Source organism: Oryctolagus cuniculus, chromosome 12 (genome assembly GCF_051225735.1).
Source record: "Oryctolagus cuniculus isolate XC-2025 breed Fujian yellow rabbit chromosome 12, ASM5122573v1, whole genome shotgun sequence".
NCBI lineage: Eukaryota > Metazoa > Chordata > Mammalia > Lagomorpha > Leporidae > Oryctolagus > Oryctolagus cuniculus.
This window is the reverse complement of record NC_142878.1, coordinates 73,915,885-73,941,609: the sequence shown is the minus strand read 5'-3', so window position 1 is coordinate 73,941,609 and position 25,725 is coordinate 73,915,885. Positions and strand designations below refer to the sequence as shown.

The window sequence follows — 25,725 nt, the reverse complement described above, 5'->3', positions numbered from 1 at the left end:
GTATTTCAGTCCGATGTTAAGACTGCAAGCTGTTCCTTCATGCACTGACTGCTGTGTGTGATTTAATCCCTGGCTGGGCCGCTGGGATGCAGAAACCATGATTCTTGGCCACGAGGCATTCACAGACTGGTGGGAGATGAAGTCACCCAGCTAATGGCTGACTGATGGATCTGTACCGTGATAACAGTATACTCCAGGGTAGGTGATAGCAGAGAGAAACCACCCCGGAGTCAGAAGTCTTTCAAATGGAGCCCAGGAGGTTGAGGAGGAATTGGGCTGAGACAAGTGGGGGGTGGGGAGGCAGTTTCCAGGCACAGGGGATAGAAGATGCAGAGGCTCAGAGGGCACCCAGGTACATGGAGAGCTGTCCATAGCCTGGGGCTGAGAGCTCAGAGTGTGTGGAAGGTGAGTAGCACACAGAACGCCAACAGAGTCTGGCTTTGTTCTGAAGCTGATGGGAAACCAGACAAGGCTCTTCCAGAGGAAAAGCATCAACAAATCTTGCTCTCAGCCCAGTTTGGAAAATAGAGCAGAAGCTGGGGGAGAGAGAGGTGAGGAAGGAGATGGCGGTGCTCTGTGCTAAGGCAGCGTGCTGAGACGGGAAGGCAGATGCACTTGAAGATATCAAGGGAGCTGAGTAGACAGGTGTCCCGTTAGACAGGGGAGCTGAGGCAAGGCTGGCCCCCAGCTTCTAGTCTGCATGTGAGTCAGGCGACAGAATCACCTCAAAAATGAGGAGAGGGCTCCAGGGGCTGGAGGAGGGAGCTGAGACACTTTGAACGTGTGGAGGTGAGGGGGCCGGTGGGAATTCAAGTGGAGAGGTCAGGCAGCAGTTGGTGTGGGAGTGGGCTTCAGGAGAGACCCCCGGGCTGGGGGTGTATGTTGGGAAGGAACTGGCACAGAGAATGGGTGCTTCTCTCCTGCCAGGGAGAGCGTGTGGTCAGAGAAGAGGGAATCCAGGAGAACACGTGGACTTAAAGCACAAACAGAGGGCAGGAAGCCCAGGAGGAGGCCAGGACCAAGAGGGCTGAGGTGAGGGGCACAGAGACCAGGAGAGGCTCCAGTGCTGCGGGAGGCCGGGTCAGCTAGGGATGGAGAGCTGTGTGTGCACACCAGGAACCGGAAGAACACCTCTTGCATGCAGCGACAACCCAAAATGCCCTCCCGTGCTTCCAAATACTCCTCAGGGACAATGAAAAGACCACCGAGTTTGGGGTGAAAGTCGGAAAAGGACCGAATGACAGCTTCTCTCTCCTCAGGCCTCTTCCTGGGCTGACCAGTCACTACCGTTTTTTTGAGTTTGAAATTTACCATTGAGGGGTGAGCATTTGGCACAGCAATTAAGACACGGATTGGAACTCCTGCATCCCATATCAAAGTGAGTGGGTTCAAGTCCCAGCTCCACTCCCAATTCCAACTTCCTGCTAATGCCAACCATGGGAGGCAGCAGGTGATGGCTCAAGTGGTTAGGGTTCCTGCTACCCATGCGAGAGATACAGATGGAGTTCCTGGCTCCAAATTTCAGCCTGGCCCAGTCCCAGCTGTTGAAGACAGTGGACCAGAGAATGGGAGCTCTGTGTCTCTGCCTCTCAAATGAAGAAAACTTTTAATTAAATAATAATTTATGGATCTCCCACCATGGTGAACTTGGCAGTCAAGGCCCACCCTCCTAGGACTACCAGGAAACAAACAAATGAAGCCAGGTTGGGAGTTCCTGGAATAGGTCTGGTGCAGAGGAGAGGCAGGGGGAAGGGCATCAGGAGTGCCTGGATTTAGGGAGAAGATACACAGCGCACAGTGGGGTGAGACTGGGCAAAGGCTGAGCCGCCGTCTCTTTGGGCCACAGGGATGTGAGGCTGAGTGAGAAGAGCTGCCCTTGAGGTTCTGGACACAACTCCCACACACAGCTGTGTCAGCACAGGGCAGCTGGCTGGAGCCAAGGCCTGGTGGGGCTGGCAGTCTGCAGCTTAATCTGCGGATATTGAGGCCAGCACAGGAAGGAGCCTTGGAGAGCACCATCATGACCGCCTGCTGACCACCTGCCGTCTGGGGAGCACAGACTGAAGTCCCACAGAGGAGGGTGAGGGCTGCTGGAAGCATCAGGGCCCCCAGGAAAGCATGGACGGGGATGGCATTTTGGAAGGAAACCACAAAAAAAAAAAAAAAAAAGAAAAGAAAAGAAGTCTAGAGGATCCAAGATCCAAGGTCAGTGCCTCAAGATGTTCACAGTGGCAGAAAGCAGGAAGAACTTGTATTCCATTGCCAAAGAATGGCAGGTGTGAGCAGAGAGGGCTAGGCACAGGCAGGGAACCAGCACATGAGACAGACAGCTGAGGATCCCTGCACCAGCATCAGTCACATCTGATGCGTGCTGGGGGGCGCTTGTTTTAATTTTTTTTTTTTGTTTGAAAGGCAGAGAGACAGAAAGGAAATTCCCCATTTGCGGGCCAGGCTGGAGCTGGGAGCTGGGAACTCAGTCCGGATCTCTCACCTGTGCAGCAGAGCCCCAGTTACTTGAGCCATCATTTGCTGCCTCCCAGGAGCACACTAACTGGAAGCTGGATCAGAAGTGCAGAGTAGCAGGGACTCTAACCAGGCACTCCAATATGGGATGCAGGTGTCCCAAGTGGGAGCTTAACCTACTAAGCCACGACACCTGCTCTGTTCTCAGCATCTTTGAGTGACCACACCTGCTGACCTGCTTGTAAAATGGTAAAACCTTTTAATGGCACTGTTTTGTATTACCATGAAGTATAAGAATTTTAACTTCCAGCCATTTACTGCCTTAGACACAAGTACTGGGAGAATTTAATTTAGAAAGAAGCTTGGGGGCTGGCACTGTGGCACAGCAGGTTAAGGCTCTGGCCTGAGGTGCTGCCATCCCATGTGGGCGCCAGTTCCAATCCCAGCTGCTCCTCTTCCAATCTGGCTCTCTGCTATGGCCTGGGAGAGTGGTGGAGGATGGCCCAAATCCTTGGGCCCCTGCACCCATGTGGGAGACCCAGGGGGAAGCTCCTGGCTCCTGGCTTTGGATCAGCACAGCTCCGGCTGTTGCAGCCACCTGGGGAGTGAACCAGTGGATGGAAGACCTCTCTCTGTCTCGACCTCTCTCTGTAACTCTATATTTCAAATCTACCTCTCTCTGTAACTCTTTTAAATAAATAAAATAAATCTTTAAAAAAATTTTTTTAAAAAGAAGCTTGGAGGAAAACACACTTCTGAGTAACCTCCAGGAAGTCATGCCTCCTCCTTTCTCTTGAGTGAGGTGCATGGGCCTGCCCCTGGGCTCCAAGAGTGTCCATCAGAGTGGGGGTCCCAACAAGCTTAGGGGCCCAGGCTCGGGGCACCTTTCAGATGCCCTCCCACCTCCCATTTGCATACTACATCCCTCGACACGGTCATTCCGTAGGCAGATATTGACCATGGCACCAGAAGAGATGCAAAATGCCACCTCACTCAGCTCTCTGATCTGAAATCCAGGCATAATCAAACCTTCACTCTACCGTATAGGTAAGGCGTACTATACACAATATATTACGTGTGCTCCTTTGCTGCCGTCCCACACTCAAGCTGACTGAAATCCAAAACTGTCATGGTACAAAATTCACGTTGCACTTAAAATGAAAAAATGAGGTAGAATACAGCGAGGCATAGTGCTGCCTGCCAGATCATCTCCCATCCAGAAGCATCTTCTGGTTTCCTCTCCCTCATATGTTGCAACCTCTGTAGTACAGCCAACAGGTGTGTGTGTGTGCATGTGTGTGTGTGCACGCGTGTGTGTGTGTGTGTGAGTTCATTAAGTTATAGGACTCTAATTTAGCACCTTCCAGGAACCTCAATCCTTTAAGCCTAAACCTGTCTAACACTTCAGGTCACATAACAGAATGAAATTTGTACCATTTTATTGCCTGCTTTTTGACATTTTAGGTTCTGTGTCTGTACTCAAAAAATTAAAGAATTCCAAAGACCACCTCTTTAGTGCATCTGCCTGTTAGCTTCATGTGTTCTTGTGCTGCCTCTCTCCCAGGGCCCTTGTTAGCAGCTTGGTAGCCTGTGCCTGGGTCTTTGGGTGCCTGGCACGGTGGAGAACAGTTTGGGAGCAGCAAGCAGAGACAGAGGATCACTTGGAGAGACAGAATGTGGCCTGTGCTATTCCTGTGCCCGACAGCTCCTGCGTGTGCAGATAGCTCCTGAGTGTGAGTGAGCAGGAGCGTGAATGGGGAGGCTCCGGGGGTGGCAGAAGGAATGGGTGCTGCTGCTGTGGAGAGAGGATTCCTGCTGAAATGGAACACAGAGGGCACGTGGGGGGGCGGCGGTCTGGCCCCCACGTACTCTTGTTGCTGTTGGGGCAAAGACAGGCAGAGGCCAGGAGGTCAGGCAGGCAGCTGCGAGCAAAAGGCAAGGCGCAGCCCACGTGCTGAGCTGAGAAGGCAGGTGAGTGCATTCAGTTCAGTCTGCACTCCACGACCACGCAGGTGTGGACCCAGAACAGACAGAATCCAGACCTCAGAGAGCGAGAAAGAACACGCCAAAAATCATTCATTCAGCCATTCTCTAAACTGCCGTTTGTTGGACAGCTTCTCCATAGCAGGCGCCCCCCTCCTTGTGAGGATACGACACATCCTCTGAGCATCGGTCCCTAAGAAGTCACCACCAGGTGCGGAAAGCAGAGAGCTGATCTCAGTGCCTTGTGGGCCAAGGGCCTCCCTCCCTGGGAAGAGGGACGTGAGGGCTGCCGTCAGCTGTGCCTCCTCCTCCTGGACAAGGTCTGCTTGGATCCACGCACCAGAGGGTCAGGGCGTGGTTGGCAGTCAGGGCCGATTGCCGGGACCGTGTGGCTCTCAGGGCAAGGCTGGCTTTGTGAAGAAATGCACTGCCTTCTGGGTCCTGATGCCAGCGTGTTCTTTGACTGACATTGGGTCGGAGGACTGGCATGGGGTAGGCGGAGCCCGAGGTCTGTCTGTGGGATTCCTGCTCAGTTTCTCAATAGGAGATAAACATACTGGAAGTCGTTGAGTTCTTCTGCATCATTAATTACCATGAAGAAACTGTAATTTGTAAAACTTAGACTAACAGTGGCAACTGGAGCCTTTTGCTTTACCTCAAAAGTAAATCTACTGAAAGAGATGCAAGAATTCGGTGGATGGCACTATCCACATTGCTGAAGAAAACAGAAGATCTGGCTAAGTGGAGACACCTGTCACTCTCCTGGTGCAAACTTTCAGCACCATAAAGATACCAGTTTGCCTCGGATTACCATGGGGTATTCATGGCATTTAATCAGATGATCCCAAAACTCACACGAAAGGGTAAAGGTAGCAATAGTTAAGATAATTTCTAAGGAGAATAAAGAGGGAGGACTTCCTTTTGGTCTATTATGACTTAAATTATGAGTTGCTGTAATTAAGAAACTGTGGTATTGTTACTGAAATAGACTAGCAGACCAGTAGAACAGAGTAAAAAACTCAGAAACAGACTCATGCAATATGGAAAGTTGATATTTTAAAAATGGGGCTGAACAGATCAGTACCAGAAGGACGAACTATTCAATAAAAAGAATAAATGATGAAGAGAAAAATATTCCTGACCTTATGCAATATGCACAAATAAATTCCAGATGGAATAAAGACCAAAATGTGAAAATGAAAACCTTAAAACTTCTGGAAAATACACAAGACTCTTGTAAACTTATGTCAGGAAAGAGATGTTTAAAATGAGATAGAAGAACCACCAACCATCAAGGAAAAGATTAATCAACTTCGTTGTATTAAAATGTGAATTTTCTGTACGACTAAAGACACCATAATAAAGTTAAAAGGCAGTGCCACAGACCAGGGGGAGATAACTGGGACTCATGTGGTCAGCAGAGGATTAAAATCCCTAACACGTAAAAACTCCTACAGAGCAGTTAGGTAAGAGAAGGAAATATAGGATAACATGCTCTTATAGATTTAAAAAAAACCTACAAATTAATAAGAAAAATGCATACATTCCAATTGAAAAATATACAACTAAATTGTATGAGTAAGCAATTCGGAGGAGAAAAGCCTGAAAACCCAATAAATAGGAACATATCAAATCTCGTAGCCATCAGGGAGACATATAGAAAAACAAGATATCATTTTGTGCTTATCAGATGGGCCAGAATTTTGAAGTTGGATTATTTGAGGTGTTGATGAGGAAGTGAAACTGCAGGAACTCACACATTGCTCCTGGGAGTGACAGTGCCGACTCACTGCAGAGCGACTTGCAACCCCTGCTACAGGATGTGCCAGCTGCATTCTAGGTAGAGCCCAGGACTGTGGGGTGTGTGCACAAGGAAAAACATATGGGCACTTTTTTATTTGCAGAAAAATGGAAGGAATTTAAATGTCCATCAACAGGAAACATGGATACATAATATGTTCACATAAGAAACTAAATGACTCAGCTAGATAAATCTTGAAAGCATGTTGAATGAAGAGTTTCAGAAGACTCTTACATCAAGTTTTGAAACACTTATCAAAATATGACGGTACTTCAAATGATTCACAGAAAATGCAATTAAAAGTGAAGTTTATTTTTGTGCCAAAAATTTTGATATCTAGGGGCCAGCACTGTGGCGGAGCAGGTAAAACTACCGCCTGCAGTGCCAACATCCCATATGGGCACCGGTTCAACTCTACTTCCGATCCAGCTCTCTGCTATGGCCTGGGAAAGCAGTAGAAAGAGGGCCAAATCCTAGGGCCCCTGCACCTGCATGGGAGACCCAGAGGAAGCTCCTGGCTTCAGATCAGCCCAGCTCTGGCCGTTGCAGCCATTTAGGGAGTAAGCCAGTGGATGGAAGACATATCTCTCTCTCTCTCTCTCTTTCTCTCTCCTCCCCCCTTTCTCTGCCTCTGCCTCTTTGTAACTCTGGCTTTCAAAGAAATAAATAAGTCTTTAAAAAAATTCAAATCCGGAACAAGTGTTTGGCCTGGCAGTTAAGCCACCAATGAGGATGCCTGGGTCCCATCCTGGAGTGCCTGGGTTCCATTCTGAGCTCTGGCTCCTCACTCTGCTCATGCAGACTCTGGGAAGCCATGGCTCAAGTGGTTGGGTTCCTGCCACCACCTGGGAGAGCTGGATTGAGTTCCTGGCTCCCAGCTTCATCTCCCTCTCCATTCACCTCCACGCTGTTACGGGCATTTGAGGAGTGAACCAGCAAGGGGGAGTGCTCTGTCTCTCTTTCCCTCTGTCTCTCAAATAAGTAAATTAAAAAAAAATTTTTTAAAACCAATGATATAAAAATAAAGTGGGTCACATGCAAACAAAAAAAAATGAAATCTCTGCATAGTTGTTTTGTCATATGCATTTTCCATGAATTGTCTTGAGTGTCCTCATGATGTTGATGGATACTTACACAGTTGCTCACAAGAACACAATCCCAGATGAGACACAGCGCACCAGCTTCTGAAGTGCCCCCTCTCTGAGGAGTAAAAACAGAAGAGAAGATGTTGGGAACAGAGGGCTTCACCTCCCTCTGGCGTCAGGGGCAAAACATTAAGAATCGTTCCATCTGGTGGGGGCCACACAAAGGTTTGTTATTATGATCTTCTGTTTGAAGGGGTTTGTGGTTTTTAAAAAATTAATTTCTTGGGAAAAAAAAAACCTGCTCAATCTCCATCTTAAAGTGGGCAGTGATTCAAAAAACATTTAAAGTACTTGATGGGCCAGCGCCGTGGCATAGCTGGTGAAGTCGCTGCCTGCAGTGCTGCCACCCCACCCCACCCCACCCCCGCCTCTGCCTCTCTGTAACTCTGCCTTTCAAAAATTTTTAAAAATTAAAAAAGTACTTGACGGTTGTCACCCCATGCCTGGCAATTCAGTAGGGTGGGTCGAGGCACAGAGCTGCTGAATCCAGCTCTACTACTTCCTAATGGTAGGTTGGACAGCTGCTTAATCTCCCCCCTTGTAAAAGACTTGAGCGGTAAAGCAACAGAGAGATTGTGCGTACATTCATCTGCTGGTTCACTCTCCAAATGCCCACAAATGACAGGGGCTGGGCCAAGACCAAAGCCAGAAGTCAGGAAGCAAATCCAGGTTTTCCATGTAAGTGATGGGAACCCAACTACTTGAACCATCACCACTGCCTCTCAGGGTCAGCATTGGCAGGGAGCTGCTGTCAGGAGCTGGAAGTGGGTACCCATACTCTAATATGGGACAGGGATATCCTACCCAGAGCCTTAACTTCTAGGCCAGTGCCTGTTCCCTTGCTCTCCCTCTGCCTTGGTTTCCTTGAATGTAAAATGCTGCTGCTGCTGTTGCTGCTACTAATGATGATGATGATGTCTTAGTGCCTCCTCCATGGAGTTGTTGCGAGATATGACAAGTTGTTGGTCATAAAGCACCAAGAAGAATAGGCAGTACATAAGTGGACTCTAATTATTATGCCTGAATATGATCCATCCAGAGAGATACTAGCTATTTGTTAGGTACAGGAGAGGAAGGGGAGGAATAAGCTCTCATGTAAGTAGGCGTTGTTTTAGTGATGGTTGCCCTTCTACTGCAGTGAGACAAAAATATCGCTCAGATCTCCAAAATTAACCTGTTGAGTTGGAGATGATTCAGCCCTCAGCCCCCAGTGACTTCACACGGCTCTACTTCAGTTAGCTCTGGCAAGTAAAATGATCAAACACTCATTCACTTTGCAGCGCTGGCTGTAAAAATCAATATGAAAAACGAAAATCAATACGTAACTCTGCTGAAATCCATAGAATTCTGTCTAAAAATGAAAGCTGTCTTCAAGTGTTGATGAATATGTGGTATTGGTCTATCACATGAGACTGTCCCTTTTGTATTTAAAAGAAAAGATGAAATGGAACCCCACCTCGCTAGATGGAGGTTTAAATTTAGGCCTATTTAGTGTTTCAAATAAATGAGAAATCACAGTCATTAGGAAACCAACAGAAATTTTCTGAATGCAGATGCAGGAAGGCAAAAATTACAGGTTTTGTCTGGTGAGCTTGGGCCCAACTGCAGCTCTGCTACTTCCTAGATTTGAGTGAATTCCTTCAATGTGCTGTGCCTCAGTTTATCTTTAAAATGGAACTCACTTCTCTTGTGTGATTGTTGTGAGCATCAAATACACAGGTGTACCGCCTCCCCTCTCCCCAGTACGAAATCTGGGCTCAGGAGTTATCTTTAGCTCTGACATTATCAGGAACTGAGTTACGGATTGCTCAGCGCTGATGGGTGGTAGATGTGGAGTCTAAAACAACATGAGATAACACGCTGAAAGGTTTTACAGTGGACTCTGCCAGTCTCTGTTCACTGAACGAAGGAGGCCTTTCAAGGCCCAGGAAGAAGGAAAAATACTTAGTCTTCCTCTTTGAAGATGATCAAACACAGCTTTTCGATTATGACTTTTCAATGCAAGTATTGGAAGTGCTCTCTAAGTCTGCTTTCCTGTAAGAAGCACCTGTTTCAACCACCGTTGCCTGCAAATGTCCTTACTCAGCACCCTAAAATGTCCAGTAGAGCTGGGATATTTCATTATGCCTGGTTCTCCCCAAACGCTACGAATCCCTGTTTCTAAGCCTCTGGATGCATGAATTGAAAAGCCGAGACTCTGTGCCTCACACGGGCCTGAGGCAAAAGCAAGATTTCAGGGACATCCAGGCCCAAGCTGGAGACAGGACATTGGTCACATGCAAAGGGGGTGAAGACTGGAGAATGCAGCGCCCCCTGGTCTGCATCTGGTTGTATCTGATCATTCAGCCGGGCTTCCTTCCACCCTCCACCCCAGCCCTCCTGCACCTAAGCCTGCCTCTCCCTTCCTGCCTTAACTGCTAAATAATTCATTCTTTTGGTGGGGGGAGGGGTGCTTTGGTGTTGGGCCTCAAAGGGGAGAATTCTGAGAGGAGTACAGCCTGGCTATGATTAAAATAAGCAGTGAATCCACTTTCCCTGACTACGTAGGTATTTGCATTTTGAAGGAAGAGCCTGTTTATCCCAAAGATCCCTAATGGACCAACCATTTCAAGAAGATGGATTTTTGTTTGTTTGTTTGTTATCTTTTTCTAACTGGAAAGGGATAGGGTTTGCTTGGGGTAGGACCAGGGAGGTGTGAGGTGCCCTGCTAGACTGGAGTGGCCACCTCCACCCAGATGCCCCACAGCCACCTGGAACTCAGGGCTGAACTCATCGTCCCTGAATGCTGGCTTCTCTTCCCTGCTGCCTAATTCAGCTGGCATTTTTTTAAAGAATTTATTTATTTATTTATTTACTTATTACAAAGGCAGAGTTACAGAGAGGGGGAGAGAGAGAGGAGAGAACCATTCACTCACCAAATGGCTGCAATGGCTGGAGCTGAGCCAAGCTGAAGCCAGGAGCCATGAACTCCATCTGGGTCTCCCATGTGGGAGGCAGGGGCACAATGACTTGGGTCATCTTCTGCTTTCCCAGGCACATTAGCAGAGAGCTGTATCCGAAAGGGAGCAACCATGACTTGAACTGATGCCACCTATATAGGATACCAGTGTCACTGGTAGTGGCTTAACCTGCTGTGCCAGAACACCAGCCCTGTCCGTTGGCATCCAGAGCTTGAGAAAACAGCATCATCCTTGACTCATTGCTCTTCCCCAAAGACCATTCATCCTGTTGGCTCAAAGGACAAGCCAAAGATTGAAATCACAGTGCTCTAACTGTCTTGTTAATTGTCATGGCTTCCTACTGCCATCAAGGAATACCTCAAGGTAAATAAAAATACTTGAAATCTGAATTTCAGGCCATTTAAATTTTTGGAAGATTGATGGTCCACTTCTCATCAGATCTGATTAGATCCTCACTCTCACCTTGTAGTTTGGCTGTGGAGAAGCTCTGCCATTCCCTCACTATTCACGTGAACTTCAACGGTTGGTACACGGTCTTCCATTCTGTTTTGTTTCTTGCAGGAATCTTTTGAAATCACTAGTCACTTTTGCAAGGGTTAGTTTAGTGATTCTAAATAGTATGGTCAGCGAGTCTGTATGACCAAGAACACGTACATTTATACTGAAATAAATCAAAACTTCTGGAAGGGAACAAGCCAATGATGGACACACTAAACCCCCTCTCTGTAGCCTTTGCCCTAAGAATGTCACACAACAGTTGCCTCAGGGCCAGTCTGTATACTACCATTAGTAGAGCTTGAATTATCCCATGACCAAAAAAATGGAAACATACATAGAGGTTCTAATACTTTCATTTTGTGCTCTGCACCAGTGGTGCCTGGTGGAAGCTGCTGCCCCTTTAACCATGGTACCCCACTCATAGGACCCACAAGCTGCCTGCTTCTTGTTGAAAGTGTTGGAAATCTGGGGGCACCACAGGTCTCTCCAGAAGCCTGGTGAGCCCACGGGCTCTGTCTTTAAGGCAGATCAGATACCTTTGGAGGGTTGGGAGTGCCAGCCCCAAAAAGTCCTCCAAGATGCGTTGGGTCAGCCCTGGGTCAGAAAAATCCATTCCCTAACCCTCCTCAGTCATCTAACTTTTACTGTAAGTGCCTCTTAAAGTATCCCTAAGTGCCTTTCTTAAGCTTTAAAAACACCATCTTACTCAACTTTGAAAGGATTGCACCAACAAAAGGCATTTTTCATGAACTTATAAGCTTTGATCTTTTCTCTGTGGGGGAAGGGGAGAATCAAGGTCTGTGATGTCCCAACCTCGAAGGTCCCACCATTCCTTAACAATTCCACTTTATTCCAGCTCCTGCAGCTCCATGTCCATTCTTTAATATTCCAGAAATATACAAATGACAGTTTTATATGAGGGGAGAAAAATGATTTCTAGTGTCATTCCCCTGGGATGCCTCCTTGCTCATTCTGGGAACCACAGTGCTGTGAGGTTTATGTTTCTAAACACTGCTTAATGTCCTTAATCATCTTGTCTCCACAGCTACTTAGGGACGACCAAGAACTAACGCAAGGGCCTTGTCTGCTCTAGGAGGCATGTATCATTGTCATGGACAACCCATCCTGCGGGCAGCAGGGCCCTTGTCTGCTCCAGGAAGCATGTATCATTGTCACGGTTAGCCCATCCTGTGGACCACCTCACCCCTGCAGCAATCCCCTTCCTCATTACATACCCAGAGAACAGAAAAAGAAACTTGAAGGGAGGAGGGGAAGCTATCACTTTCCCCATTGGCTCCCAGTGGTGCAGGCTGGAGGCTGAGGGCCATGACACATGTCCAGTCAGCATTTCCCAGTGCATAAGCCGCTGAGCAGAAGGATGGCTGCTCATCATTGAAGTCCAAGTTCAAAGTAGCTTGCAAGGATCCTCTACCTCAAGGAGATTTGCTTGAGGTTTTTTTTCAAGAGTTAAATATAAATGATTGAGTACCAGAAACTTAGACAATCATTCAATCTTCCTATGCCCAGGGTTTCGGTGCCTCCCTTGTACTCTGGATCCCCTGTCTAGACAGGTAGTGCTCACTAGGCGCTAGATTGTTCCTCTCTGGGTACCATCTCCACTCTTCTACTTAACACTTTTAGCTAATTCTCTTTCCTACCATCATCTTAAGCTGTTTATGGAAGTGAGACTGTTTGTTGGCTGTTACAAATCATTTCCAATCTTATCATTTTGACATAGTTATCTATGCTTCTACTCAACTTTTCCACACACCCCTTGGAAGCGTTGCAGAGGTAGCGAAGTTGCAGAACCCTATGGGAGAGAGGACAGCATGCCAGCCATCTCTGTGCCTCCTCCACTGCCAAAGCACTCTTCTGGCTTGCAGCAGACAGCGCAAAGCCCGCCATCTTTCATAACCATCATTTGCTTTCTTTTTCCCCAAATTTGTTACCTTGTTCTGACCATGCTGAAGCTCTTCTGTCTTTTCTGCCCACTCACCCAGCTTGGTTAGAGTTTCCTGCTGTTTGTCACCATCAGCCTGGCATTTCACCATCTGGGAGAGCTTAATGTTTTCTAGAAATGTGGAAACATCTCTTGTGCTCCAGCTGAACATCATTTGTGAAAGCAGCAACTCCGACTGGCCTCAGCACTTTTTCATGCAGTAAAGTGCCCACTTAAATTCTCTCTTATTTTCTCTCTGCAAACTAGTTACTACCATGGTCACACCATTCCTCCCACCTAGTTGTGGTATTTTCCTTTCTTTCTAAAGGTGTTGAGGTTACTTATTCTCAGAGCACTGTGCTCATGTTCCCTTCCCTTGAGGTTATCCATCAGTCTAGGTGAAAGGAAACCCCATTTGCTTCTACAAAGATGAATTGCACAGCTTCCTCAGTGTGTCCCATTGTACAGTCAGATGAGCTACACTACAGAGCTGCATAATCACATTTTTATCTCTATGCAGGTATCACAAACAATCCAGTAACTTTCCTGGCTGAAGAATGGGAATGTTTGTTCGAACATGGTGTCTCTGGCCACAAGCAATCTCTAAGGCTCCTTGTACATAGAAATAAGAGAACGGTTTTACCAAGATCTAGCCTAGATCCCTTGGTGTTTCCCCACCAACAAGCATGTGTCCCCTCTAAGGCCTGTTTCCCCAGATATCCCAGGCACACCCCTGCTCTTGGCTCTGAAAACTTTGCTCACATTCCTCCTCTTAGCCTGCAGTGTCCCTCCCTTGTGGGTCCCCAGCTGGACCATTTGCAGAAGGCTGAGACAGGATGGGTGGATGCAAGTCCAAGATCTCCATGTGCAAAATATCCCCTGCATAGGACTGCTCCCTCAGTGCGGTCCTTACATCACGTGTATCATTAGCTGCGAGCAATGGTGCCATTCTCCGTGCCATTCCCCCCACAGATCTCTGGGAGACGTAAAAGTGTTGCTGACTCGAGTATTTTTTATTTTCTTTTTCTCCATCCTATCCTGGTATTTCCCATAAAACGCATACTGTAGGGTGGAGGCAGGGCAGCAAGGCATTGTCCAGTAAGTTTGGCAAGTGGTGGACTAAACCACACTCCACTGGTGTCTTTACTGCAGGACTTTTTAAAGCCATAATAAGTGGCCTGATATGGGGAACTCAAGGGCAAGCCGTACGATGTAGTCACCTACAAACTCACTTACTGACCCCAGAACCTGCTTTCCAGGAGCATCCTATGGGACTAATGGCCTCTGGGATAAGTGTTGGGCCACGGTGTCTTCAATGAGCGCGTCTCACATTCACCATGGCAGAATCTCTCCCAGAGCTGTGGGAATCTAAGGCAGAGTGGGGGAATCTACTTGGTGGTGGGTGGTGGTGTTCTTTCTTGAAACCTTCCTGGTGACAGCCAGGACCTGTAGCATTTGATTATTCTACTCTACACACTTGATCTTTATGACTAGAGATGCTATCCCTGTGACCTTTCTCATCCTCTCACCCTACAAGTTTGTACCCCATATTCCCTTTTAGGTAAATAATAAATTCTAATACAAAAAAGATGGTGGAAACTTATCAGGAATCCACTCAGGGCTTTTGCATCTTGGGGAAATTACAATGCTGTTTTCCTGACCTTGGAAACCACTTCTTAACAGTAGCTCTCCCCACTTCCTTGCATTCAAGTCCATCTGTAGAGTCCTTGGGGCCTATCACAACTGTTCTCACTCACGTCAGCTTGGGCTGTTTCACATGTTTCTGTATTTTGTCTCATTGTTTATATCTTGTCTCTCTATAAGATTATATTAAGAGTAAGATCAAATGGAATACTTTATGAGGTTTTCCCAATAGCACTTGAAACAGAGAAAACCTACTAGTAAATGCTCAATAATTACAGAGAAAAGAGACAAAAGGAAGCTTAGTCTAATAGGGACCAAAAGGGGTTATGATCGCCTCCAGAATTAAACAGAAGGTAGAGGGCGGTAAATGTTGCACCATGGGGGGTGCACTGCTTATCCTGCTGAGATGGTAGCCTCTTAAACATCAAACAGCATCTTCTACTTCCTGAAATGCTTTCTTCATTACTTCTCTGTTCTTCACTCTTGAGGGAAATGATGTATTTCAGAAGTAGGATGACCAACTTGTTCCCCATTTCCTGGGATTTTTCCACTATTAGCAATGAAAATGTCTGGGAAATTCCTTACTGCTGAGAAATTGGACAGTTGGTCCCTGCTGTGGGGTGGCCCCTGGCTAGGTTTGGGCCAGGTTCTTTTCTCCATCATAAGAAGGAATTCCAGGAGGAGACATAGAAAAAGGTCAGCAGAGAAGCAAGATTTTTTTTCTTTATAGGCAAAGTTAAAGCGTAGTGTAGGCAAGCTCAGGAGAGAGAGAGCAGCAGTCAAGATTCAGGGGGCCTTCTGGCCAGCGCTGCAGCTCACTTGGCTAACCCCCCTGTGGCATCGGCACCCTGGGTTCTAGTCCCGGTCTGGGAGTCGGATTCTGTCCCGGTTGCTCCTCTTCCAGGCCAGCTCTCTGCTGTGGTCCGGGAAGGCAGTGGAGGATGGGCCAAGTGCTTGGGCCCTGCACCCGAATGGGAGATCAGGAGGAAGCACCTGGCTCCTGGCTTTGGATCGGCACAGCGCGCTGGCCATAGTGGCCATTTAGGGGGTGAACCAACGAAAAAAGGAAGACCTTTCTCTCTGTCTCTCTCTCTCTCACTGTCTAACTCTGCCTGTTAAAAAAAAAAAAAAGATTCGGGGTCTTCCTTTTATACAATCTGGTGGCATAAGGGATGGTGTCTGGAGTGGGACTTAATTGAATATTCAAATAGGGCAGAGTTTAGGGTGGGGCTTGAGAACAGCCCATTTCCTTCTGCCTTTTTGGAAATCTTGGAAGTGCTGTGGCATCAGGTCCAAGATGGGAGTGGGAGTATCAGCCATAGTAATTTCATTACAATGAGATTGTAATGAACTAAAGGAATCACAGGTTCACAGCCTGCAGCCATGTTGGGTATTTCAGTTGCCATCAGTGCTAAGTGACAGCATCACAGAAGTTGTTTTCACCACACAGAAGGAGCAGGGTCGGTGGGGCATGGAAAAGGGGTTTTGAGTGGTGCGGGGGGCAGGGGCGAGCAGGGGATTTGGGCAGCCCCGGCAGAGCTGCCATCCATGGGCTGGGCCACTGTGCTTCCCGGGGTGGGCAGAGCCGCAGCATCGGGACAGCGGGGCGATACGGGCAGACCTCAGCTCCTGGCTGCCAGGGCTACCTCCCCGCATGCATCAACTCTACTCAAGAGATGAAAAGAGTTCCCTGACCAAATGAAACTGGGAAATGTCACATCCCATTCTGTCCACCGGCATTAATTTTCTGTTGCTGCTGAAATAAATTGCCACATACTTAGAGGCTTAAAGCAGTAATTTGTCATTTTAAATTTCTGGAGATCAGAACTCTGGAACTGGTTTCCCAGGCTAGCAGTCACGTGTTTCTGGAGGCTCCAGGGGAGGTCCTTTCCCTCGCCTTTGCAGCTTCTACGGGTCATCCGCCCTCCTCGGCTACTGCTTCTTCCTCCATCGTCAGAACTAACGACCACATTGTCTCAGCTTCCAACAGCACGTGTCTCTCTCTGTCTCTCTCTTGCCTCTCTGAGTTATTAGGACCCTTGTGATTGCATTGAGCCCTCTGGATAATCCAGGATAATCTCCTCAAAGCCAAGGTCCATAACTTAATCACACATGAACGTGGCTTTCGCCATGGAAAGCAGTGTAGCTCTGGATTCTGGGAAAAAGGATATGGACACCTTGGGAAGGCCATTATCCTGCCCCCGCCCCGCTCCTCTCTGAAAATTGATAGAACGTTTAATGAATTAAAGGAATAGTTTTAAAAGTCTCACAGAAAAGAACCTCACTTTTCTTAATACAGTGTTTTTCAAATTTGTTTAACCAAGGAAGTCTTTTTTTTTTTTTTTTTTTTTTTTTTTTTTTGACAGGCAGAGTGGACAGTGAGAGAGAGAGACAGAGAGAAAGGTCTTCTTTTGCCGTTGGTTCACCCTCCAATGGCCGCCGCGGCCGGCGCGCTGCAGCCGGCGCACCGCGCTGATCCGATGGCAGGAGCCAGGAGCCAGGTGCTTTTCCTGGTCTCCCATGGGGTGCAGGGCCCAAGCACCTGGGCCATCCTCCACTGCACTCCCGGGCCACAGCAGAGAGCTGGCCTGGAAGAGGGGCAACCGGGACAGAATCCAGCGCCCCGACCGGGACTAGAACCCGGTGTGCTAGCGTCGCTAGGCGGAGGATTAGCCTAGTGAGCCGCGGCGCCGGCCTAACCAAGGAAGTCTTTTCCTTCTTCCCAAAGATTACCTCTTAACATCTTAACATTCCCTGGAACGCTGCTGCCATTAGAGAGGAGCAGGACTCAAACTGGTGTGCACACCTCCCACAGTCCAGAGATTTTCCATGCAATGTGCAAACCAAGAGACGTTGAAGGGATCCAACCTGCAACTCTCAATTCCTCTTCCCAACTTCAGCACATACTCTTTGTACAGATTGTGTGCATACCTATCTACCTGAATAGAAACCTGAGGTTAAGGCCTGGTGGATCTCCCTTCTCCCCACTGTTTAAATCAGAGTCCTCACCCATAAAGACTCTCAGGGGGACACTGAGTGCAGAACCTCCCAGGTCAGACTCAGGGACTATGTAGAACTCCTGCTGGCAATGCTTACTTTAGTCAAGGCACCATAACCCACCCCTGCCCATCTAATTTACCTTTCCAATAAAATTTACTTTTTATTTTTAATGCATATTTTTCCAAAATGTAGTATTTTGTATCACACCCAAAGTGTTAATGTGGTAATTTGCTCCAGGAGATAACTTTTAATGCCTAGAGATAATCATTAGAATCTTCTTTAAATTTCCATCAATGTACATCTCTTGGTTCTAGAAAATTACGATGGATTAAGGTTATGTGGGTAAGGTAGAACAGAGACACAATTTCAAGAAGAAAAAAAGGGATGTGTCTCATTTTCAATTTTTAAAAAGATTTATTTATTTATTTATTTACATGAAAGTCACAGTTACAGAGAGAGAGAGGGAGAGACAGAGATCTTTCATCTGCTGGTTCACTCCCCAAGTGGCAGCAACAGCCAGGGCTGTGCCAGACCAAAGCCAGGAGCTTCATCTGGGTCTCTCAAGTGGGTGCCAAGGGCCAAAGCACTTTGGCTATCTTCCACTGCTTTTCCCAGGCCATTAGCTACCGTTGGATAGGAAGTGGAACAGCTGGGACATGAATTGGCATTCAAATGGGATACTGGCATTGCAGGCAGCAGCTTAACCTGTTACACCACAACACCAGTCCCCAAATTCAATTTTAAAGGATATGCTGCTTGTACCATTTTCATTTTTTTAAAGGCTTATTTATTTATTTGAAAGGCAGAGTTACAAAGAGGCAGAGGCAGAGAGAGGGAGAGAGGTCTTTGATCCACTGGTTCACTCCCCAGACAGCAGCAATGGCGGGAGCTACACCGACCCGAAGCCAGGAGCTTCTTCCAGGTCTCCCATGCAGGTGCAGGGCCCTAAGAACTGGCCAATCTTCTACTACTTTCCCAGGCCATAGCAGAATGCTGGATCGGAAGTGGAGCAGCAGGGACTCAAACTGGCACCCATATAGGATGCTGGGACTGCAGGCGGCGGCTTTACCCACAGCGCCAGCCCTGTACCATTTTTAAATGGACAACACTGGGCATTAGAGTACAACAGTACTTGTATTACAGTGGACACATTTAGAAGAATGTTTAGCAGATTAATTTGAAAATGTCAATATTTACAATACCTAGAAATTATACCTTTTCTAATTATTTGACCCTAAGGTGGGAAATGCTGCCAAGTTTTTAAAATATACAAAAATGCACATGGCTTTCTCAAAATTCTAATGGGGAGGTGTGAACAAACGTTGTGATGACCACTGCTCCAAGCAGCATGGCGGAAATGCTGGTGGTAACAAGAGCAGGGTTTGGAATCAGGCGAGCTAGCAGGGGTTCATAGAGTTAAACGGTGATACGCTAGGCCCTGCGCATAAGGTAGCGCTTAGACAGACACATCCCTCCCCCTCAGTGCTAACATTCAGCACTAAGACTTATTGAGTGGTTCCATTGCGTCTGTATAGTGTATGTTTCCTGCATTTCCAGAAAACCTTTAAAAAGAACTTATTCTCAGACCGTTAGGAGCTGTGGCTACATTTTTTTGATCTTGCAGAAAAGATCCAGTTAAATTCTGTTGGTCCCACTGGAGTAATCACCTGGGGAGGCATGTACTTGTTGCCATGACAGAGCCAATGCTCAAAAGTCGCCAAGCTTTTTCTGTGTGGAATCGACATCAAAGCATACAGTGTGATCTTTTGAACTTCCTTAGTGCGTGTAAATATTTGTCTTTGAAGGACAAGTTCGATTTTGGGGGAAGCAAAGGTTATTCATGGTGAGGTCTGGTAACCATGGTAGATGATCAGTCTGAGGAAAAAGATCACTGATCTCAAATTCTGCAAGAGCATAAATCAGGAAGCCGGGAGACCATGCTCACTTCTTGTATTTCTGCACAGTGAGTGTGCATTCTATACACTCTGAGAGCAAAGGGGAAAATCCCGGCCATGCCAGGGTCACTCGGCTGTGAAACTGCCTGAGGAGTGTGTGGTCCCAGGCTTCGGGGAGACTTTCCTGCGGCTCTGGAAGCCCCCTGGTGCCCACTGTTTGAGTCCTGCTGATTCCACTGCGGTGACCCTGCTCCAGGATATGCCCAGTAGGGGCCTGCCTCTGGAAGAGGCCCAAAAGCAGAAGGAGCTGTCCTGGAAGAACCCAAGGCTGTGAGGGCGCGTGAAGCCGTTGTTTAAACTGTGCTTGCGTGTTTACTGAGTTTGTGTCTGCAAGGCTGGAGCATCCAGTGGTGAATCCGTGTCTGCCGAGGGAACGAGTCTGGTGTGAGCAGAGAGGCTAGGGTACGGACTGCAGAGGGGCAGACAGGGAGAACAGGAGCTGGTGCATGTGGCCATCCCTCTGTTTACTCTGTCTACCACATCTGCCACCTCCGTGTGACACAGGGCACAGCCTGTGAGCTCTAGGGATCCTGGAGGACCCTCATTCTCAAAGGAATATTGCGTTCTAGTTTACTACTTCTTGTTCTTCTGCAATGGTTCTCTGGTATTTTACTCAGCCGACACCATCCTGTGCTGAACCCAGAACTGAGCTAGGGGCTCTGGAAGACACTGTCTCCGTCCTCAGGCCACTTAAATCCCTTGAGAAGATAAGAATAACAGGCATACATGCTGTGGAGTGAGGATGGCCAAGGGTTTGCATTTCAAATGTCAGCTCCCGCCAATCGGCCACTTTCTAGATATTTTATCAGATCTCAGACATCATCAATTGTAAGATGCCATTTTATGTGCTCTTAAGAAAGAAGAAAAATGCTGCTGATTAAATTGTGAATTGTTGCTTTTTTGGTACTTAGAATTTTGTCCATACTTATGGAAAGTGCCCAGATGCAGTGTTGTAGTTTTTCTTAATGTATATTGCTCTCATGTATTCATAAAGTAGAACATAACAGTAAAATAAAGTGTGGTTTTTCTAAGCTTTTTCACATACAGAGTTCTACTTGTCTGTAACGCTTTAAAAATAAAGACTTATTGATTTATTTAATTAAAAGGCAGAGTGAGAGAGAAAGGGATCTTCCATCTGCTGATTCACTCCCCAAATGCCTGCAACAGCCTAGACTAGGCCAGGCCAAAGCCAGGTATCAGGAACTCCATGTGAGTCTCCCATGTGGGTGATAGGAGCCCAAGCACTTGGGCCATCTTCCGCTGCTTTCCCAGGTGCATTAGCAGGGAGCTGGTACAGCAGCCGAGTAGCCAGGACTCAAAGCAGGCACTCTTGACATGGGATGTGGGCAACGCCTACATCTGCCACACCTCTGACTTGGGGTTCTTAATATCTGTGTTTCCCAAACAGTGCCATGTCCTGTGATGCCAAGGACACTGGCGAGGAGACCTTTCTTAGAAGAATGCTCTTGACTTTCTCCCTAATCTCTCACACCTGTGGTGTAAACTGACATGCAATTGACAGATAATGACACCCATAGCAGGATAGCTTCCTGGCAGCCATGACTGTAAGACACCCTAAAATGGATACATCTCAAAATGGAAGCACACATGTAAGACTCAGTAAAATATGGGCTCTGAGACTCAGTCAAAAAGACTGCCATGACCTACTATCCACCCTGGAAACATGTCTGCCCTGATCCTGGGACTACATTCTTGCCATTAAGCAATGGTTTGCTCCTGTATGATTTCTGAAACTGAGTAGTTTCCAGTGTCACAGCAGTAGCAGGGGGTTCTCCAGGGTCAGGAAGACTTTCTGCATGAAGTATGTTTAAAAAGGTGACATTGTTGCCTGCCCAGGAGATCACTTCCAGCAGAGGGAAGGGCATAAACACAGTGTAGAAGGCTCAAAGCAGTAAACAAGCTTGTCATGTGGAGAGGAGAGAGGGGTAGCCAGATTGGGACAGGGTTTGGTTAGAAAGTTGCATAAATACATGAGTTTTTGCTCAAAGAACATACAGATCAATTTAGAGGTTTTTTTTTTCCTTATTTGAAAGACAGAATGACAGAGACAAAGACAGACCAATAGTGAACCGCATCTGCCAGTTCACTCCCAAAGTGCCTGCAACAGCCAGAGCTAGGCTATGCTGAAGCCAGGAGCCCAGAATTCAATCAAGGGCTCCCACATGGATGGCAGGGACCCAATCACAACCCACAACCCACTGCCCACCAAGGATCTGCACCAGCGGGAAAATGGAATAAGGAGCCACAGCTGGAACTTGAACCCAAACACAGGCACTCTAAGAAGTGGGAGTCCCAACTAGCATTGCAATCACTAAGCCAAATGCCCACCCCCAATGTAATCTGTTTTACTTGCAGAAACATATTAACTGTTCGTGTTTCTATAACACCTATTTCTTTCCTTACCATAGGTCCCGATGTTTTTAGTTCAAAGAGTCTTGCCCTTCAAGCCCAGAAGAAGATTCTGAGCAAAATAGCCAGCAAAACTGTGGCCAACATGTTGATCGATGATACCAGCAGTGAGATCTTTGATGAGCTCTACAAAGTCACCAGAGAATACACCCACAACAAGAAAGAGGCACACAAGATCATGAAAGACTTAATCAAGGTGGCGATCAAAATTGGGATCCTCTACCGGAACAACCAGTTCAACCAAGAGGAGGTGGTTGTCGTGGAGAAGTTCCGGAAGAAGCTGAACCAGACAGCCATGACCATGGTCAGCTTCTACGAGGTGGAATACACCTTTGATAGGAATGTGCTCTCCAAGCTCCTGCATGAGTGCAAGGACCTGGTGCATGAACTGGTGCAGCGGCACCTGACACCCAGGACCCACGGGCGCATCAATCATGTCTTCAACCACTTTGCAGACGTAGAGTTCCTCTCCACTCTCTACAGTCTGGACGGAGACTGTCGGCCCAACCTCAAGCGGATTTGTGAAGGGATAAATAAATTACTAGATGAGAAAGTCCTTTGAATGGCTTCTCTCCTCCTGGACTCTGCTGCTTTAAGGTTACAGCCCCCAACACTGTCTGGGTGAGAATCAAGAAAACAAGAAAAAACCCTTATCCAAGATGCCCTTGTTCTATCCCACCCCTGATACTGATGCTGAACTGACCTCAGGTACATTTATTCCCCAAGTTCTCTGACGACGTCTGTACTAACATCACCTGTGTTTGCAAGCCCAAGGGCTCGTTCATCATTTGTAACCAGAGAGGCTGCTCTGCTCAGCAGGTGAGCTTCATCTCTTGGAGTGGAAGGAGCCCTGGATCAGAAGCCTGAGGACATGGACTTGCTTCCCAGCTCCACCTGCCGCAGCTCTGTACTCTGTATCCCAGAACCACAATGCCTGCCTGCCTGCCTACCTCACAGGGCTGTTGTGAGGATCCGATGAGATAGATGCTGTGTGTTCGTGCTTTTGAAAACGATGGTGGAAGGTCTGAGTATTTTCTCTTCTGAGTGGGAGAGGGATACACCTGGATCTAAACTTTTAAGCAGCATAGAAGAAAAGGACGGTAGAATCGAACAGGCTGAGTTTGCGACCTTCCTCTAAATGTGCTGCTTCACGAAATACAATCCAAAGGTGTCACAGAAGTCTGGTTGCAGATTAGAAAATTTGAAGTTGCACTTTTTAGCTGTTAGTGCAGGTTTATGATCCTGTGGAGGGAAGCTTTCCATGCCCAGTGGGGAGAGAGTTTCCCCACCCATAACACAGAAGCAGAGAAGCACTGGGCGCCTCCTTGTGGGACCAGCCTTCCCTTATCCTTGTGGCTCAAGAGGGCTTTCTTCTGGCATGCACGGGGCAGTCAGGCTGAATGAACCTTCATCCGTATTTCTTGGCCTTTCACAGTCATTTTGTGCTGTTTTCTCTGGTTCATTAATAAATTGAAATTACCCTTAAAACAAGAGGTTTTGGAGTTGTGATTCAAAATAAAATTCCTTAAATACATTGTTAACAATAATGGGATTGAGGAGCCGGTGTTGTGATGCAGCAGCTTAAGCCACTGCCTGCAACGCTGGCATCTCATATAAGCACCGGTTTGAGTGCGACTCCTCCACTTCTGATCCAGCTCCCTGCTGATGTACTTAGGAAAGCAGTGGAAAAGGCCCACGTGCTTGGGACCCTGCACCTACATGGGAGACCTGGATGGAATTCCAAGCTCCTGGCTTCAGTGGGACTCAACCTTGGCTGTTGTGGCCATGTGGGGAGTGAACCAATGGATGGAAGATTCTTCTCTCTGTCTCTCCATCTTTCTCTCTCTCTAACCCTGCCTTTCAAATGGACAAAATAAATGAAGAAGAAGGAGGAGAGAAGGAAGAGGAAGAAGAATGATGATGATTAGGATGATGATGATGACGGAGTTGAAAGAAAGATGAAAAAGAAGAGCAAGAGATCTGCACTCAGGGTCTTAAGTGGGTCAGTGGGTTTGAGGCCTGCAGACCCCTTCTCCCACTCTTGCACAGCTGTGCTTGCACACTGAAGCTTCTGGCATCTTTTCAATATCCCTTAAACCAACATCAGGACAGTGTATTTATGACCTTACAACACTGTGCCACATTAAGAGACTTGGTCCTCCTGCCTTATCTCCCACCCTGCTATGCTTCTCTTGTTATCTAATGATACTGTAAACATATAGTAGCTGATCCCATGGCTCATCCCACCCTATGGTCTTTCTCCAGCAGAGGGTATCAAGAGATGGTTTGTGAGAGTGACACAAGGTACACTGAGCCTACAGAGCCAGACTCAGCTGGCTCCCGTGTTCACCACAGTGTACACTATGCAGTAAGTTCTTCAGCCATAGAATTCTCCTGCCCCCAGAATTAGTTCATACAAAGGATGCCCAGCATGGAATATGGAAAAGATAAGTCAGGCCCTGTTCTCCATAGCTGACAACTATGGCCTGTCCCCTCTCCTCAGAGCCGAAATAGGACCATCTGCACTAGGGTGGTCTCTGGGCATTTGTCAGCGCTGGTGGGAGCTGAATGCAGCAGGCTCCCCCTTCTATCTGCCTGCTAGGCGTTGGTCCAGCAGGAGCTGTATTTTCACATGCAGGGTCCTCCAAGCCTGCCTTGCTGTACTTGTCTGACTAGGAACTGCTTTCCAGTGCAAGAAATGGGTCTAGAAGTAGGTTTATTTCTCACTAAGGAGACCGTTACATGCGACTCAAACCCAAAAGCAGTGGATGAAACTGCCTTTTGTGCGTGTGAGGTCAGGGAGGAAGAAGACAGGTTCCCAGCCAAGGAAGCTGCAGGCTCCCCCCACTGCTCAGGCCACGGCACAAGCTGTGGTGGTAGGAGGAAGACTGAGTTGGGTTCTCACAGCCCACTCATCTCTAAGGTAACCGGGTCCTTCCTTCCCTGGTCTGGGAAGGCTCAGCACTTCCACCAGCAGGTCTCAGCAAGGGCAACAGGTCAGAACAGACAGAAACAGTTTCTTTTTGCCTTGGACCCCTGCCCCACTGAGGGAGCCAGTGGACTCTCTACTACAAAGCCAGCTGGGCATACCCCAGGCTTACCGACAGCAGCTGGGGGGAGCTGGGCTAATCCAGATTCCTCTGAAAGTATGCAACCAACACCAATAATATGTACATCTCAAATATATTATTGGCATCTAAATGCAAATGATTCTTGAGGTTCATTAAACAGCTGGAAAGCCTACAAATCTAATAATAATATATTGATCAAGGAAGGAATTTCAATACACAGTCATACTGGTTTATCCTGAGGACTCCAACCACATCACTTGGCCCAAAAAGCTGTTTTGGCTGACCTAGAGGCTGGCAGGTGCTTTCAAAAGCAGAGCTCTGTATCTGTGCATTTGTGTTCAAGAACTCTGCACAAAGTTTTCAATAGTGAGACCCAACTAAAGCAAGTATAGGATATCTACATTAGGGGCTGATGGGGGGCAATGGGTTAAGTCACTGCTTGCAGTGCCAGCATCCTACATAATAGCGCAGGTTTGAGTCTCCACTGCTCCACTTCCAATCCAGCTTTTTGCTAATGTACTTGAGAAAGCAGTGGAAAATGATCCAAGTGTTTGGGCCTCTGACACCCATGTAGCAGACTCAGAAGCAGTTCCAGGCTCCTGACCCTGTTCCGGTTGATGCAATGATTTGGGGAGTGAATCAGCAGATGGAAGATCTCCCTCCCTTCTCTTGGTCACTCTGCCTGTTAAATATATAAATCTTAAAAAAAATCTACAGTTATTTGTCACCCAATAACAAAGGCTAACATTGCAAAACTGATGATGGAATAGGAAACTAACTTCAAAAGAAGTGCAGTATAAAATCTTCAGTTGACCAAGGCTCAGACTTCGGAGGGC

General features: G+C 47.4%; 1 protein-coding gene across 1 annotated transcript in view; it reads left to right on the top strand.

Annotated features, from left to right (window-relative positions):
• TIPE3 (TNF alpha induced protein 8 like 3) overlaps nucleotides 1–23,309 on the top strand; it is a 38,509-nt gene extending 15,200 nt beyond the window's left edge. The window contains exon 2 of the mRNA XM_008269003.5: nucleotides 21,818–23,309. Coding sequence (XP_008267225.1) covers nucleotides 21,818–22,380 — 563 coding nt within the window. The 3' untranslated portion in view covers nucleotides 22,381–23,309. The remainder of the gene's footprint in view (nucleotides 1–21,817) is intronic.
• Nucleotides 23,310–25,725: the final 2,416 nt, after the last annotated feature.